At 45.9% G+C, this 13,741-nt stretch overlaps 1 protein-coding gene across 3 annotated transcripts in view; it reads left to right on the forward strand.

Moving 5' to 3' along the window:
- Positions 1-13,741, forward strand: part of STRN3 (striatin 3) — a 111,310-nt gene that overhangs the window by 53,484 nt on the left and 44,085 nt on the right. For 2 of the 3 annotated variants that reach the window (XM_074996896.1, XM_074996897.1), the window contains one exon: positions 13,223-13,360. The exons of the other annotated variant lie outside the window; for it this stretch is intronic. In XM_074996896.1, coding sequence (XP_074852997.1) covers positions 13,223-13,360 — 138 coding nt within the window. The remainder of the gene's footprint in view (positions 1-13,222; positions 13,361-13,741) is intronic. 3 annotated transcript variants of the gene reach the window in all.

The raw sequence follows: 13,741 nt of genomic DNA on the forward strand, positions 1-13,741 counted from the left end.
ATAAATAAACAGAGTCAACAGATTTTAAATATAAACAAGGCTTTTTTATTTAAAAGTTAAACTACTTTAGATGTTTAAATACTTAATGCTATTATGAATTTGTGTGTGAGTTCTAATGTCACTTTACTTTGTGCATGTTGATTTTTTTTAAAGCTTTGCATGTCTTGTTTATGTAATAAAGCATAATTTTTCATGGTCAGAGGTCATTTAACTATAGAAAAAAAAAGTTAAGTGTATGTAACTGGGGCCAAACTAAAAAGTAAATAGATGTACACAAATGTGCACCTGCATTTGGAATGTGTACTGCCAGTTAGGTATTTTACAAGGCTTCCGTGAACTATTTTGGAAAATATGTTTACAAATTTATTTTTGAATACCAGAGCAGAGGTGTATCTTTGAAAAGTTGTCCCTTGTAATTTAGGTCCCTTTTTAACTTTCAGAACTCTTTGTCAGGATGTGTGTGCAGCCCATAGTGACAATAAAGTCCATAAATACACAGGTATATTTCAGTTTCTGAAAAGAATGCACTGATGTGACATTCTTTTTTTAAAACTTGGAATATATATCTATGTATAAGATGGTTGAATGGTTGGCTTTTAATGTTGTTGAATTTGTACTTGGTTAAAATTTTGTTTTAAATGCTCAAGTGAACCCTCCACCTCTTTCAGATTCTGCTTTCTTGTGATCATGTGGTGAGCACTTCAGAGAAGCATTGGTTACCCATTGTGTTGCAGGGATATATTAACTCCTTTGAAACATAACAGGAGCTGCAGCTTTTCTAAGCCCCTTGAAGTTCTTCTTGGCTAGATTGAACCCATATCTTTCCAGAAGGAGAAGAGCAGTGCAATGAAGAGAACTTTACATTAGTTTCAAAGTGGCGAGGTGACAAAAGCACACAGGAAGGAGGAATGTTGCTTGTTCAGGAAGGAGGGTCAGAGTGAAAATGGAGCAGGTGTTGTCTTATAATCAGGAATAAGTATTGCATTATATGTGCTTATTTTGAGGCCCGGAAGGAAGGAAGACCAGCTGAGAGTATGTGAATAAAGATAAAAGTGGTAAAAATGGGGGTGACATCATGGTAGGGTTTACCTGAGTTCACCAAATAGGAAGAGGAGATGGATAAAGCTTTTTTTGATCAAATAACAGACATATCCAAAACATGTGACCTAGTATGGAACTTTTCTATCCTGATATCTCTTGGAAAAATAACATAGCAAAATAAAAAATTTGCAGTACGTTCTTAGACTATATTGGAGGCAACTTTTTGTTCTGCAAAGGGGAAAAAGTAACCAGGGGGTCAGCCATTTTAGACTTGATTTTGACCAATAGGGAGGAATGGTATATCAAATCTGGAAGCAGGAGGCAATTTTTCGTGACTGGGATCTTAAAATAATAGTTTTCATGATTCTAAGGAAAGGAAGGAGTAAAAGCAGCAGACGATGGGACTTCAAAAAAGCAGATTTAAGCAAACGCTGCTCACTTTCAGTGTTGAGCTAATTCATATGAATCAGTGTAGGATTGGCACCTTGCTTAATAACACAAAACATGAATATATTTATACTGAAAACAAGTGTTGGGTTATTATAAAAAAGTTAAACATTAACTAACAGAGTAAGAGATTGGAAATGTATGATCACATGTTAAACAAATTATTATGCCTTCAACAGAATAAGTGTAACTTGCTGTCTACAAATGTTACTTACCCAGAGTCCTTTTCAGTGTTTCTAACTAAGGCTGGCTGAGATCCCATTTTTATGAGTGTAAACACACTATCCATTTACTTCCCAGATGCAGGATGTTAGGGTGCGTTGTTTGCCTTCTACTTATATCCCGCATAGTTCATTGTCAGTGACAGGAAATGCACCTGTGACTCACTTTTTTCCTGTGTGCTGCTTTCCTGTTTACTGGAAGAGCAAGAAAGACAAAGTGCCAAAAGTGTTTTCCATCTCATAGCACTGCCTGCTGAGGAAGAAACACTGTGCATAGGTTCTCTTCTGTTTGTTTTCCTACTTTCAGACTACCCAGTCTATAACGTTTCTTGTACACATTAGTGGAGGAAACCTTATGAGATCCAGTAGTTAGGTGCTTTTCAACCAGGGGTGCATCATCTCGTCTTGACATTTCCCTAGTTTTACAACAGACTACACAAACACTACTGGTGAAGTCAATACAAACTAAAATTTCACACAGACAATGACTTGTTTTTACTGTTCTGTATACATTGAGCAAATACAACGTTTATGTTCCAATTTATTTTATAGTAGTATTGTAAAAATAAGAAGGTAAACAATTTTTCAGTGACAGTGTGCTGTGGCATTTTGATTTTGATAAGCAAGTAATTTTAAGTGAGGTGTAACTTGGGGTTACACAAGAAAAATCAAATTCCTGAATGGGATACAGTACTCTGGAAATGTTGAGAACCATTGATTGCTCAGGCACCGCTATCATAGACAAATAACTACCCATTCTTGAAAACCTTCACTGACAGGAATTCTACAACCTCCACATAAGGTACCTTTCCACTGGCCTTAGCAGCTCCTTGCTGGACCCGAAGAAGGGCATCTCTCCCCTGGCTGTGGTAGGTCTGTGCATGGCAGCCTGAGATCCTGCACAGGGTTTACTAGGCAGCCACACAGCTTGGAGGGACTCCTGGTTTGCTCTGTTCCTAATATAAGTATGTTATCTGCTGGCACTTGCCTTTTCCGTGTCCAATTCCATGGTGATCTGTACTGGAACAATGAGGAAAAGACTAGATGTCCAGATCCCATTTCTTTATCAGTGACAACCTGTGTACAGAGGGGATGGATTCTGTGCAGAGATAATATAGGTTCTTAAGGTAAAAAGCCTTTTTTGTAGTGCTGTTACCTCCAGAATGGCTTGGCAACAGATTTCAAATTATGTGGAAGCTGGAGAATCAAAATTGTTGCATATTCTGTGCCTTTGATCTGACGTGTATGCTAATGGCAACTTTGAGATTTCAGCTGAAAAGTAGGTAAAGGGCTATATTCTTCTCACTGAATCTGTGCATTTTATCTCTTTTGCTTTTTTTAATGTGATGAGATTCAGTCTGGAGTAAATTGATGGATGCTCACCCTAGAGATGTAAAATGTTAACCGGTTACCCGGTATGCAGTTGGCTTACTGGAATACTTACTGGGTCCAGTAAGCAGTTGGACTAACAGCCATGCCAGGCTGGAGCAGCCCCAATATGCTGGACCCAAGCCGTATTGGGGGCATCAGACAGAGCTGTGTTCTCATTGGCCAGCTGGGCTCCGGCCCCAGCTGCACTGCGCTGCCTTTCCAGGGGCTAACTGGTATAATTTTAATTGTTTTAACGTTAACTATTTTAACAAATATTAACATCCCTTGCTCATCCCTTTATTTTAAAACCAGTTGAGTCAGGAGCCCTGCTTTTTTTACATTTAAAGAGGGGTGGTAAATTCCTGATAACAGTTGGTTCCACAACACAAGTAAGTAAGTTGTAGGCTTTGGTTGCCTGTTACCATTTTCCTGAAATTCAGGTGATCTTATCTTTGCATTAATCATTCATTGCTTTGATAAGCTAGTTAATTTATTTTATTCGCTTGGACATACTTAGATATAACATTGTCATTCTGAGTTTATAGCTGTATCCAGTGAAGGTATATCAAATTATTTCATACTCTTTGTTCGCTGGAGCTATACTTTCCAGTCTCATTTGCATGTGAACCATGGGCATGTAAGCACTGGACTGAACTTCACAAATGTTTGCCTGATGGCTGACATTCAGAGGTTTCTGACCAAGTAATTTCCATTCTCAAACAACGATTTTGTGACAATTATCTTAAGCTAGTTCAATTGCAGTCTCGAGCAATCCGTTCTTCTCTTTGTGCTTTTATTTACCATCTAGGGAGTTTCAAGTGCTTTGCAAATATTAGTTTTTTAGAGTCCAATGCACCTTTGAGTGATAAATATTACTGTTACAGTTCTGCACTTAGCTGTGCCTCTGTCCCTTGAATTGTCTCGTCAAAGGAGTGCCTATAGTTATCAGGCCTCTAGCTATCATCTTTCTGTGAGTGGGGCTCTGTTTCCCTCTCCCTCCAGACCAGAGATGTGGACTTGCTCTTCCCCTGCACTTCACTGTGTTTGTTCCAGTAGATCTGATTTCAGCATGGTTTCTACTGTTCTCCATCTCAAGGGACAATGACAGCATGTATAAGTAAACAGCTTTCACAGTGTGTTTATTCTATGACAAAAACATTACAAAAAGCCTAAAAACATTTGCATGCATGCTATGTTTACATGGTTCTGGCTTCCACATGGAAACCTTCGCAGGTTCCAGTCCTTCAAATTTTTCTAATAGAGGACTTTGCCCTCTGTTAAGAATATTGTGTCATTGTTAAATCAAAGTGAGATTCTGAGTTTATGCTTCTTTATGGACTCATTCTGATCTCATTCTGAACCAGTATATGCAAGTCCCCTGCTCTCAGTGGTGAGAGGGTGGTAGTTGTCAGGAGATTTTTACCAGCCTGTAGATTTGTAGTAGTTACCCTCCATTTTAGTTCCTGGAAGAAGGTTGGTAACACTTGTTGTAGAGTTAAATGCAATCCCTAACCTGCAAAAATACGTATTACATTTATACAAACAATGTTTGTAAATAATCCCCAGCCTGTGGCATCTGGTTTGTCTTTCCGCACTTCCAGTGTTTCACATATGTTGCAATTACTGTAACATTTTCCTTCATTTGTAAAGTAAAGAGATTTACCATTCTAGTGTCCAAGACTAAATAGAGGACTGGGTCGGATAGGGCTTTTTTCTGTCTCCTTAGCTAAGATAACCTGCCTTTCAGCTTATATAAAAATACTGTATTTCATTATTAAAGTGGTTACCTCCAGCAGAGTTAAACCTAACTTAATACAGGTTGCACCTCCCTCATCTGGCACCCTTGGGACCTGACCCGAACAAGGGAATTTGCCAGATGAAGGGAGGTCTCCCTGCCTCCCCCCCAGCCTGCTGGCAGCTCTGTACCCCACTGGTGCCCCCGACTCCACTCCCACCCACCTGGAGCCCCTGCACCCCCCCTTATCTACAGGCTGGCCTGCACTGCACCCTGATCCCAGATAAGTCTGGGCTGCTGTCCCCAGCTGCCAGCCATGTAGGGACTGGTTCCAGATGTAGGGACTGGTTCCAGCCCTGGCACCAGCTTCAGCCCCAGCCAGACTGCTGTGGGGGCTCCAGCCCCAGTAAAAAACCTCCGGTAGGCTTCCCTACTATATCCTCAACGCCAAGGGATCTCTAGTCCTGTAACATCCTACTGAACCACGGTTATTGCCAAACAGAGAGTGCTGGTTTTTCTTCGAGTGATTGCTCATGTGCATTCCAATTTGGGGCGTGTGCTGAGTGCGTGCCCCGTTGCTAGAAGCTTTTTGCCCTAGCTGGTAGCCCTAGGGTTGGTGCGGTGCCCCCTGGGGTGGCAAAAAGCTTCCAGCCTGGCTCCCTGGGGTTTAAAAACTGTTCAAAATGTGGCAAATGTATGACCAAAAGCGACCTGTATCGGGCGTGTTTGAATTGCCTCGGTGAGACTCACCTCCGGGAGCGCTGCGCTATTTGCAAAGCCTTCAAGCCCAGGACTTTAAAAGATAGAGCTCAGCGGCTGAAAGTTCTTCTAATGGAATCAGCCTTGTGCCTGGACGTTTCCCCGGCGGGAACTCAGAGCATCGCATCATCGGTACAGAGCGCTCCTGCACCGTTGGTGCTGTCGGAAAGTTCCCGACACTGAGAGCAGGACTCGGCACCATAAGAGCCAGTCCCCGGAGCTGCGTAAAAAGAGAAGATGGGAACAGGGTCAATCCCAGGAGAGAAGAGGGCGAAGACAAGCTTCAGGGGAGTCCACCAGATCACACCGTGACCGGGGTCATGAAGTGTGGGTGTTGACTCCAGCGCGAGGCGGGAGCCCACGCTCTCCCAGGCTGCCACAGACGCTGCACCAGGAACCTTCATCGCCCCTGTTCCAGGTATCTGATCAGGCTCTAGGGACCCTGGCACAGTCCCTGATGCAGGTGAGACCCCAGCAAACGGTCACCTTTCTTGGTGCCGGGCAGACGGTGCAGAGTACGCAGGAACCGGTGGGAGCTATGGGACCCTCGGCACCACCATGGTTGTCAGCATCACGGTCTGCGTCAGAGTTGGACTCATTTTACTCCGGCTCAACTTGGAGTGGGAGTATGAGGTCATCCTGATGCAGAGGGCACTGACACCACTCCTGACACCCCTCAGAAGGAGAGTGGCAAAGGCCCCCCCAAAGGGCACCACAGTGACCGTTCTGGACCCTGTGGGCGATCCACGAGGCACAGAGGCGGGATGCAGGACTCCTGTTCAGGGCACCTGGCACCCCTCAGGTGCCGAGGTCGGCACCAACCACTACTCTGGGAGCCCCGCTGAGAGAGCAAGCAGAGTCATCAACACCGACATTGGCACCGGTGCAGTTGGAGGCGACGCAAGCGTGGACACCGCTCCTGCAGGCACCAGAAAGTGTGGTGCAGTAGACACTGGCACTGAGAGAACCAGTGCTGTCCCAGGTGCGGAGTGGCCCTGTCTTCATGGTGTCATACCAGGGATCACAAGTGGGCCCTTCTCCCCAGGCACTGAGCACGGCACCACAGACTACGGTGCCGGGGACTCAAATGGAGGTGCCAGAACCCCCCGCGCCATTAGGCTTGGAGGGCGTGATGCCCTCATCTTCGTCCTCCCCAGATGAGGTGTTAGCTGGATCCTCTGCATCCCCGGTACTGGAGGATGGAGGAGCGTACCAGAGCTGTTGAGGAGGTGCGGGCCCAGAGTCTGGGAGTGAAGGCAGAAGAGGTCAGGGACGAGAGAGTCCCTGTTACAAATATCCTCTCAACATCTGGATCGTCCAGGGTGGCACTGCCCTTTATAAAGACAGTTGCTGACACACCTAACACAGTGTGGCAAACCCCGGCCTCAGCCTTGCCCACAGCTAGGAAAAATGAACACCGCTATTTTGTCTCAGCCTAGGGAAATGAACATGTGTTCACCCATCCTCCCCCTGACTCCCTTGTCATGGATACTGTGAGCAGTAGGGAGTTTAGGGGCCCTCCTGTAAAAACAAAGATGCCAAAAGACTAGACCTGTACGGTAGGACAGTTTACTCTACAGGTGGCTTACAGATGAGAATCGCTAACCAGCAGGCTATGGTTAGCAGGTATGCATGCAATACGACCAGCTCTATGGACCATTTTGCTGAACTGCTCCTGCCAGACACCAGGTCGGAATTTACGGGTCTGGTAGCAGAGCAGAGACTCATATCTAGAGCACCACTCCAGGCCACCCTAGGTGCAGCCGAATCAGCCACCAGGGTCATGGCCTCGAGTACAGCCATGAGAAGGGGGGCATGGCTTCAGGTCTCAGGACTCTTACAGGAGGTTCAACAGTCCATTCAGGACCACCCTTTTGAGGGCCCCTCCCTATTCTCAGAAAAAACTGACAAGAGACTTCATAGTATGAAGGATTCACGGACCACTCTACGCTCACTGGGTCTGTACACACCGGCGACCCAGAGAAGACATATTACCCTGAGGCCCCAGTTCAGACAGTTCCCACAACAACAACGGGATGGGAACAGGAGAAGGGGCCGTCATAATAGGAGGCGTCAGGATCCCCAGACACAGGACCAGAGCCACCCTAAACCTCCACCGGGGTCTAAACACCAATTTTGATGGGGCAATCAGGAGCGACACACCGGCCACCCCCACAGTTCCAGCTCAGTGTTTTATCTTCATTCCGCCCATCCCCATTTTACCATGCATCGTGCAGCATAACTTCAGACCAGTGGGTCCTCTGGACGATAGAAAAGGGGTATGCCATCCAATTTTCTTCTTAGTCCCCTTCCCTGTCCCTCTTCAGGGACCCCTCTCATGAGATGGTTCTCAGGCAGGAGGTAGGAGCTGTCCTTCAAAAGGGGGCTATAGAAGAAGTTCCCCAGGAATTCCAGGGAGAGGGATTTTATTCCCACTATTTCCTAATTCCGAAAATGAAAGGGGGGCTATGGCCAATCTTGGACCTGAGAAACCTGAACAAATTTGTGAAAAAGGTAAAGTTTCATATGATATCCCTGGGCATAATCATCCCAATGCTGGAACGAGGGGACTAGTTTGCCGCTCTCGACTTACAGGATGTGTATTTCCATATAGCAATTTATCCAGGTCTCAGGAGGTTCCTCCGGTTTGTGCTGGGGAAGGATCATTATCAGTTCACAGTCCTTCCATTCGGACTCTCCTCAGCCCCCAGAGTCTTTACCAAATGTATGTCAGTAGTGGCAGCCTTCTTACGCAGGCAAGGAGTGCACCTGTTCCCTTACCTAGATGACTGACTGATCAGAGGTCGGTCACAGAAACAGGTGTCGAGACACATACAGCTGATAAGAAAAACATTCAACGTTAGGCCTCCTAGTAAATGAGGCGAAGTCTGTGCTAGCCCCAACTCAAGTCATGGAGTTTGTGGGCGCATGACTAGATGCAGAGCAAGTCAGGGCCTTTCTCCCACAGAGCAGGGTCCGAGCTGTGGCATCTTGCATCCAAGGCCTAATAAGGTTCCCAACCACAACAGCCAGGGGATGCCTCAGACTGTTTGGCCACGTGGCGGCATGCACGTTTGTAGTCCAGCATGCCGGGTTACGAATGCTCCCCTTTCAGCAGTGGCTTGCCTCAGTATATGGACTTCTCAGGGACCACATAGACAAGTTAGTCACGGTCCCCCCAAGAATTGTAAGGGCATTACACTGGTGGCTAGAAGCTGGGTCGGTCTGCATGGGAGTGCCCTTAAATCCCCCTCAACCCTCCCTCTCCCTGGTCACAGATGCCTCGGACCTGGGCTGGGGAGCACACTTGGGGGACCGCCAGACACAGGCCCTGTGGAGCAAGACCGACACTCAGCTCCACATAAATGTGCAGGAGCTAAGAGCAGTTTGGCTGCCGTGTGAAGTGTTTCAGAATGAACTGAGGGGACAGTGTATCACAGTCAGCACAGACAATACTACAGCAACGTACTATACAAACAACCAACGGGGTGCACACTCGTTGCCCCTGTGTCTAGAGGCCCTCGCACTTTGGGACTTCTGCATCCAGCACCAGATTCTCCTGAGGGCATTCTACCTGCCTGGGGCTCTCAACTCCCTAGCGGATTGCCTCAGCAGGTCCTTCATGGGCCGCAAGTGGTCATTACACACCAAAGTACTGGATTCAGTTTTCCAGAGGTGGGGACGTCCCCCGGTAGACCTCTTCACCACTCATCTCAACGCGGAGTTCAGGATATTCTGCTCTTACCAGAACTGAAGTCCGGGCGCTTGGGCAGATGCCTTCAGCATTTGTTGGTCGGGTCCATTGCTGTACGCCTTTCCACTGATACTGCTCATCCACCGAACACTGTTGAAAATTCGGTCGGACCAAGCATCAGTTATCCTGGTGGCCCCAGCCTGCGCTCGACAACACTGGTACTCAACCCTCTTGGAGATGTCAGCTCATGTCCCAGAGGTGCTTCTGCTGCACTCGGACGTGCTGACACAGGAGGAGGGGAGACTGCAGCATCCCAGTCTCCAGGCACTGCATCTCACAGCGTGGAGGCTCCATGGCTGGGACCAGTTGAGCTGGCCTGCTCCAAACCTGTCAGGGAAGTATTGCTGAACAGCAGGAAACCCTCTACAAGGGTAGCGTATGTAGCCAAATGGAAAAGGTTTACCATATGGGCCACCCAAAAGGGGAGGTACCCGGGAGAGGCTCCAGTACCATGTATCCTTGACTACTTGCTGGCCCTAAGCCAGACAGGGCTGTCACTGTCCTTCCTAAAAGCACACTTGGCAGCCATTTTGGCATTTCACCCAGGGGCTGGGAGGTCCTCGGTCTTCTCAGACCTAGTGGTAAAAGGGTTCATGAAGGGACTGGAGAGAGTCAAACCACAGGTTCCGGCCCCCCTGCCAACATGGGACCTTAATTTGTTTTTGTCTAGCCTGATGGCTCCCCCATTTGAACCTCTCACCTCCTGTTCTATGTTGTTCCTTACCTACAAGGTGGCATTCCTGGTGTCCATTACCTTGGACAGAAGGGTGTCAGAGCTCAGGGCCCTGATGGTGGACCCACTTTATATGGTGTTTCACAAAGACAAGGTCAGGCTGAGACCCCCCCAGCATTTCTGCCTAAGGTGGTCTCCCCTTTCCACATTAACCAAGACATCACCTAACCGGTGTTTTATCCAAAGCCCCATGCCTCCCCTTGGGAGCAGAGTCTACACACCTTGGATGTCCAGCGGGCACTGGCCTTCTATATGGACAGGACCAAACCTTTCCAGAAGTCGCGGCAGTTGTTTGTTGCAGTGGCAGACTGGATGAAGGGGCTCCCAGTCTCCTCTCAGCGGATCTCCTCCTGGAAAGTGACCTCTATCAGAGAGTGCTACAAACTGGAGGGGGTTCCCCCTCCCCCAATCAAGGCTCACTCCACGAGGGCACAGGCATCCTCTGTGGCATTCTTTGCCAAGGTCCCTATTCCAGGACATCTGCAGGGCGGCCACTTGATCCTCCATTCACACGCTCACAGCACATTACGCGGTTACGCAGCACACGTGGGAAGACACTGCAGTGGGCAGGGCTGTCCTGCACTCTTTTCAGGGCTCCAACCCCGCCTCCTAGGCATTGGTTTGCATTCACCCAAACTGAAATGCACATGAGCAATCACTCGAAGAGGAAAAGACAGTTACCTGTTCTGTAACTGGTGTTCTTCGAAATGTGTTGCTCATGTCCATTCCAAAACCCTCCCGCCTTCCCCACTGTTGGAGTAGCTGGCAAGAAGGAACTGAGCAGGGGACAGAGCGGGCGGCGCATATGTGGGTGTCCATACAGGTGCCGCACCAACCTTGGGGCTACCAGCTAGGGCAAAAAGCTTCCGGCAACGGGGCATGCGCTCAGCGTGCGCTCCAAATTGCAAGGGACATGAGCAACACATATTGAAAAACACCAGTTAACAGAACAGGTAACTGTCTTTTTTTGGGTGGTGGAACCTATAGTGGGAATTTTCTTTCTAACTTTTTTTTTTTAAATCAGAGTAGAAGTCTAAAATCTCAGGGTATAGATGAGTTGCTATGGAAATCATTGGTTTTAGTAAATTGTCTCTTTACTTTCATACTTCACTCAAAGCAGGTGAGTGTGTTTATCATCTATGACCACACTAACATACGCTTCTGGATTTTATGGGTGCGGAGGGGGGAATTGAAAGCTATTTCTACACCACAAATTTAAATTGATTTAAATTTCATCAAATATTCAGCATGGTAATTAAAACTCATTTGCACATCCACCTAATGCCCCTTGTGATGTCACAGTGCATCCACAGTTGGTGCTTTTGGATCAGCAGGGAGGAGTATACTGTGGTTAGCTATCCCACTATGCAACTCACCACTGTATGATGCTGGGTGTTCTGGGAAGGGACCACATTGTATTTCTAACTATCATTAGTGATATGTGAGTGCCACATTCCACAACCACGTAAGAATATGCATCTATTTAGGGAGAAATAAGCATCTTTTGGTAAGAGACAAATGCTCCTGGATATGTTGACTCATTTGAGCCGTGTCTACACGTGCACGCTACTTTGAAGTAGCAGCACTAACTTTGAAATAGCGCCCGTCACGGCTACACGCGCCGGGCGCTATTTCGAAGTTAACTTCGACGTTAGGCGGCGAGACGTTGAAGTCGCTAACCCCATGAGGGGATAGGAATAGCGCCCTACTTCGACGTTCAACGTCGAAGTAGGGACCGTGTAGTCGTTGCGCGTCCTGCAACTTCGAAATAGCGGGGTCCGCCATGGTGGCCATCAGCTGAGGGGTTGAGAGATGCTCTCTCTCCAGCCCCTGCGGGGCTCTATGGTCACCGTGGGCAGCAGCCCTTAGCCCAGGGCTTCTGGCTGCTGCTGCGGCAGCTGGGGATCCATGCTGCAGGCACAGGGTCTGCAACCAGTTGTAGGCTCTGTGTATCTTGTGTTGTTTAGTGCAACTGTGTCTGGGAGGGGCCCTTTAAGGGAGCGGCTTGCTGTTGAGTCCGCCCTGTGATCCTGTCTGCAGCTGTGCCTGGCACCCTTATTTCAATGTGTGCTACTTTGGCGTGTAGACGTTCCCTTGCAGCGCCTATTTCGATGTGGTGCCGCGCAACGTCGAAGTTGAACATGGACGTTGCCAGCCCTGGAGGACGTGTAGACGTTACTCATTGAAATAGCCTATTTCGATGTTGGCTTCACGTGTAGACGTAGCCTTGAAGCCCAGAAAACTTTATCTGAGATTTCCTGTTTGCAGAACCTTTAAAGTTCTTTGTATTCTTTTTAGTGTGATGTTTATTTCTCTTTTCAAATATACTAAATTAAGATGAAACTTTGAAGAACTATACTTTTGCAGAATTAGTCTGGTTTTTTTCCTTTACCTGTATATTATGTGAATGTTCTAGTTTTTTTAAAAAATAATCCTTAATGCAGAAATATATAATGTAAGGATATACATGTTTATCAGCACTAGATCCTCTACAGATAGAAATACCAGTGATGATTTCAAATCAAACTTTTTAACATTTAAAAATTTAATTGTTGATATACTTGAGGCTATTTTGAATGTGGCCCTAACTAACCATATTTGAGCTTAATAAAAATTTTGGCCAGGGCATAATTTTAAATACTATTTTAAAAAAAGCAACCAGGGAAAGTTAATTGTTTGTTGCACCCCTGTTACAAGTCATCTCTATCTTTTTTTTGTCATTTGTAAACCAATTTTGTGTTCGTACTTGAGTGTTTCTTTGTTAATTCATATAGCGTAGTAACTGCTAAATATTGCAAACTTTAGTTCAGATGTATTTTATATAAAGGTTACTTTCTGTAACTATTACATGTGTGCTTTTTCATAGGGACTTGAGGTGTTTTCTCTTTTCAACGGCAGACTATAAAGCTGTTCTACAAAGGAAGAGGCAGCTGTAATTTTTGACTTGTATATAATTTTCAGATTCTTTCTTTAACTCGGTTTCAAAATTCCCAGAAGAACAATATATAACAGTTGAAGCATCAGGAAAAAAAATGCTTTTATTCTTTAAGGAGGTTCCATTAGTAATCTTTCTAGTTTAATTTGGAAACTGGATTTATTGACTGCTGTCAGGTCAAGCGGTAGCAATCAAATGAACATTTGCTGCTGACGTTACTTTACAGGAGTGAACAGGACAAAACTTCACGACATGATAGCTGATCTTGGCGATGATGAGCTACCCCACATACCATCAGGAATCATTAATCAATCTAGGTCACCTTCTTCTAGAATGACTGATGAAGTTTCACGAGCAGAGGAAGGTACAAAATTCAGCTATTTATTATTTTTAGAAGGTTTTTAATTTAAAAAACACATGCCGTCACTTATCCCCTCAAACACTTAATGCTGTTGTGATTGTCAGTAATAGGACATCAACACTGCTTACAAGTGTCTTCACACAACTTGTGTGTTGTAGATTTTTTTTTTTTTTTTTAAGAACTACTACAGCTTGAAGATTCTATGTTTCAGTGAAGTCAAAATCATCACTATACATCTCACGTGGAGCTGGTGTTTTGTGTAGCTTTATGTGAAATTGCCTTATCTCACTTTTTCAACTCATAAGTCCCTTGTTTCAGAATCCCTTTTAAAAATAATCTTATCAGGAAGGTATATTTTAAAACTTAGTATAAAAAGTGGTGATT

This window comes from Carettochelys insculpta, chromosome 6 (genome assembly GCF_033958435.1).
Source record: "Carettochelys insculpta isolate YL-2023 chromosome 6, ASM3395843v1, whole genome shotgun sequence".
In the NCBI taxonomy this organism is placed as follows: domain Eukaryota; kingdom Metazoa; phylum Chordata; order Testudines; family Carettochelyidae; genus Carettochelys; species Carettochelys insculpta.